Source organism: Pantherophis guttatus, chromosome 2 (genome assembly GCF_059756535.1).
Source record: "Pantherophis guttatus breed Tessera chromosome 2, ASM5975653v1, whole genome shotgun sequence".
NCBI lineage: Eukaryota > Metazoa > Chordata > Lepidosauria > Squamata > Colubridae > Pantherophis > Pantherophis guttatus.
The window spans coordinates 2,246,302-2,249,465 of record NC_142064.1 but is presented as its reverse complement, the minus strand read 5'-3'; the positions used below and the strand labels follow the sequence as shown (position 1 = coordinate 2,249,465).

Here is a 3,164-nt window from a genome sequence, read left to right as displayed (position 1 = left end):
ACCATCTGCTGGAAGAATTTGGAAAGACTTGGCAGAAAGTGGAGAAGGAAAAGAAAGGAAGCGCAGGACGGCATGGAGTAAGATAATCCTTCATTTAGTGAACATGACAAGATAGCAGTTTTCCAGTACTTGAAGGGCTGCCACAAAGAAGAGGGGGTCAAATTATTCTCCAAAACACCAGAAGGCAGGAGAAGGAACAATGGATGGAAACTCATCCAGGAGAGAAGTAACCTGGAATTGAGGAAAAACTTCCTAAGAGGACATTTAACCAGTGGAACAGCTTGCCACCAGAAGTTGTGGGTGCTTCAGCACTGGAGGTTTTTAAGAAGAGAAATTTATCTGAAATAGTATAGGTTCTCCGATGTAAGAATTCTCTTCGCGCTTCCTCGTTTTCCCCAAAGACCAGCTGAAAGGCAGGTGCCCAGAGGGTCATTGGTTGCCCCCTCCCCACTTTGGATGAGCTTTATAGCTCCCACTGGTTTAAGAAAGTTCAAAACATCCTTAAGGGCCCATTACATTCTGGGGCCCCTTTTTTTTGAACTATTACCATCTGGCAGACGGTACAGGACAATAAAAACAAGAACAAAAAGGCTGAAAAACTGCTTCTATCCCAGAACAGTAACTATACAATTCTATGTAGGGTGCAATATTAATACAATATCAGGGGTTTTTCAATTCAATTGCTTCCAATGTGAAAGAGGTGTGTTTTTCTTTTATTTTTATAAGGTTTTTAAAAAGTATAATATACAATGAGGATGGCACTTAATTTCATTCTATGAGGTGCCATGACAATAAAGAAAACTATTAAACTATTAAAGTATTATTGCTTGGTCTCGGAGATCCTCCTGATGACCTTGGAGAGGAGTTGACTACTAATAAGATCCGGATTGATCCGATGGCCACACTGCCGAAAGATTTCTTCCATTGAGTCAGCTGCAGCCTGAGCCACCGAGGCTTCACGATCGCCTTGCAGATCCCGGAGACCTGAAACGAATCCAGAAAACAAAGGATTTCTGGGATCTACATGAGAACCAACCCTGATCAGCGAAAGAGCTTCCGGAGAACAAGTCACCGGTTCAAGCGAGGGAACTTTGAAACTCACCCAGGAAAACTTCTTCGATCTGTAGGGAAGTCACCACATCCGGTTGCATGTATTGCGCGCAGCAGCCTGGGCACATAAAAAGAAAATGTTGGTGGGGTTAACAGAGATGGCTAAATCGACTGATTCAGGAAAAAAACACGCAATTCATTGGTTTCCACTTGGAAGAGTCGCTTTGGGACTTTACGGGAAGGTTCCAGGGATTGGGTCTGTCTAATAAAAAGAAGGACGAGAGGTAGCGGTTCTTCGTATGTTTTTGTCTCCAGGCCTCACTGGAGGCTTTAAAGAAGAGATTGGACAGCCACTGCTCTGAAATGGAAGAGGCTCTCCTGCTTTAGCAGGGGGTTGGACTAGAAGACCTCTAAGGTCCCTTCCAACTGTATTATTTTATGTTCTAGGACTGTGCAAACAACCATCATCTTGGGAAAAAACCTAAGCAGCCTTGAATCCAGTTAATACTAGAATGGGAGGCCAGCTGGAAATATTTCCAGAGAAAAAAACACTGCTGTGGGGTTGCCTATACAAGAGAGAGGGATACTGAATCCTTCGGGAGAAGGGCGGTATAGAAATAAAATTATTATTATTATTATTATTATACAGGCCAGGTAGTCCTCGACTTATAACAGTCATTAAGTGACCATTCAAAGTTACAATGGCACTGAAAAAAGTAACTTAGGACTACTTTTCACACTTGGAGCATTGCCACATCAAGATCAAAATCCGGATGCTTGGCAAACCGACTCGTATTTATGACGCTTACAGTGTCTTGGGGGTCAAAGACCACTTTTTGCGATCTTCGGATGAGCAAAATCCGGGAAGAAGCCAGATTCACTTAACAACCATGGGACTAACTTAACAACGGCAGCCATACCCTTAAGAAAGAGGGCAGGAACTGCCTGAGAAACCGTTGCGCAATCGTAGCAGTTCCGGAGAAGCCACACGGTATAAGAGCAGCTTCCAGTCTGATTAAGCGACATGGCTTAATTCTGCATAGATCCTTTTGGTGACAAGGCCGCCCGCCTGTCTTGGGTTTTCCTGCCCTCCTTCCAGAGTTGGCATTGGTGATTACCAATTAAGAGGGCAGCTGCCTCGCGATGGGAAGAGTTCCGGCTCCTCAGGAATCCCAGCATCTGATCCAACATCGCAGGAAGGTTTTGCTTGCATTTATTCATCTGGGGAAAACAAGGCAACAAACAAGCCACTCAACTAGAGAGCTTCCTTTTAAAAAAAATTTTTTTTACAAAGGGGCCGCTTTCTTGGTTAGGTTTCTAGTCCTCATGTCCTCAACAACTTACTGTACTGTACTAAACTATGACATTTTTATACTATACTATACTTTACTATAATAATCGATATTTATGTTATTAGTGACAGTTTTATCCAAATTAAAAGCATAAAGGAAAATGAAGAAAAATAGCAGATAGTGAAAAAAGAAAATAGAAAAAGAAAAGGGAAAGAAAAATGCTAAGGAAATGGCTTCTGAACTTATAAATGCATTTATATTTTGCCCCCCTCTACGCCCTAATTTCCTTTTTCCATAAACTGCTGTTTCTAATCCTCAAACCCACAAACCAGCAAGGTTTCTAGTCCTCATGGTTGCAGGGAACCTCTGCTGTTCCTGAGAGAGCAAAAACCCAAGAAGAATCCCTCTAGTCAGTTGAGTCTAGTGGTTAATGCATCAGGCAACAAACCAGGAGCCGGTGCGTTCTAGTCCCGCCTTAATCATGATAGTGAGCTGGGTGACTTTGAGAGTTCTAGTCCCGTCTTTGGCATGAAAGCTGGATGGGTGATTTTGGCTAATTACCAGGAGACGGTGAGTTCTAGTCCCCCCTTGGGCAAGCAAGCGGACTGGGTGACTTTGGGCCAATGAGCAGGGAATGGTGAGTTTTGGTCCTGCCTTAGGCATGAAAGCCAGCTGGGTGACTTTGGGAGTTCTAGTCCCGCCTTAGTCAGGATGGCCAGCTGGGTGACTTTGGTGCAGTCCCTCTCTCTCAGGGCAACCCACCTCACAGGGTTGTTGTGAAGAAAAGAAGAAGTATTAGGGATGTCCACTGTCTTGAATTAT

General features: G+C 43.7%; 1 protein-coding gene across 1 annotated transcript; it reads right to left on the bottom strand.

Moving 5' to 3' along the window:
• Positions 1 to 687: 687 nt before the first annotated feature.
• Positions 688 to 2,272, bottom strand: LOC148115011 (maestro heat-like repeat-containing protein family member 6). The gene is made up of 3 exons (XM_087885456.1): positions 2,169 to 2,272; positions 1,103 to 1,168; positions 688 to 984 (listed from the first exon to the last, which is right to left on the bottom strand). The coding sequence occupies exons 1-3, from the start codon at positions 2,269 to 2,271 to the stop codon at positions 821 to 823; spliced, it is 333 nt and encodes a 110-aa protein (XP_087741582.1). The 5' UTR covers position 2,272; the 3' UTR covers positions 688 to 820.
• Between the last annotated feature and the right edge of the window lie 892 nt (positions 2,273 to 3,164).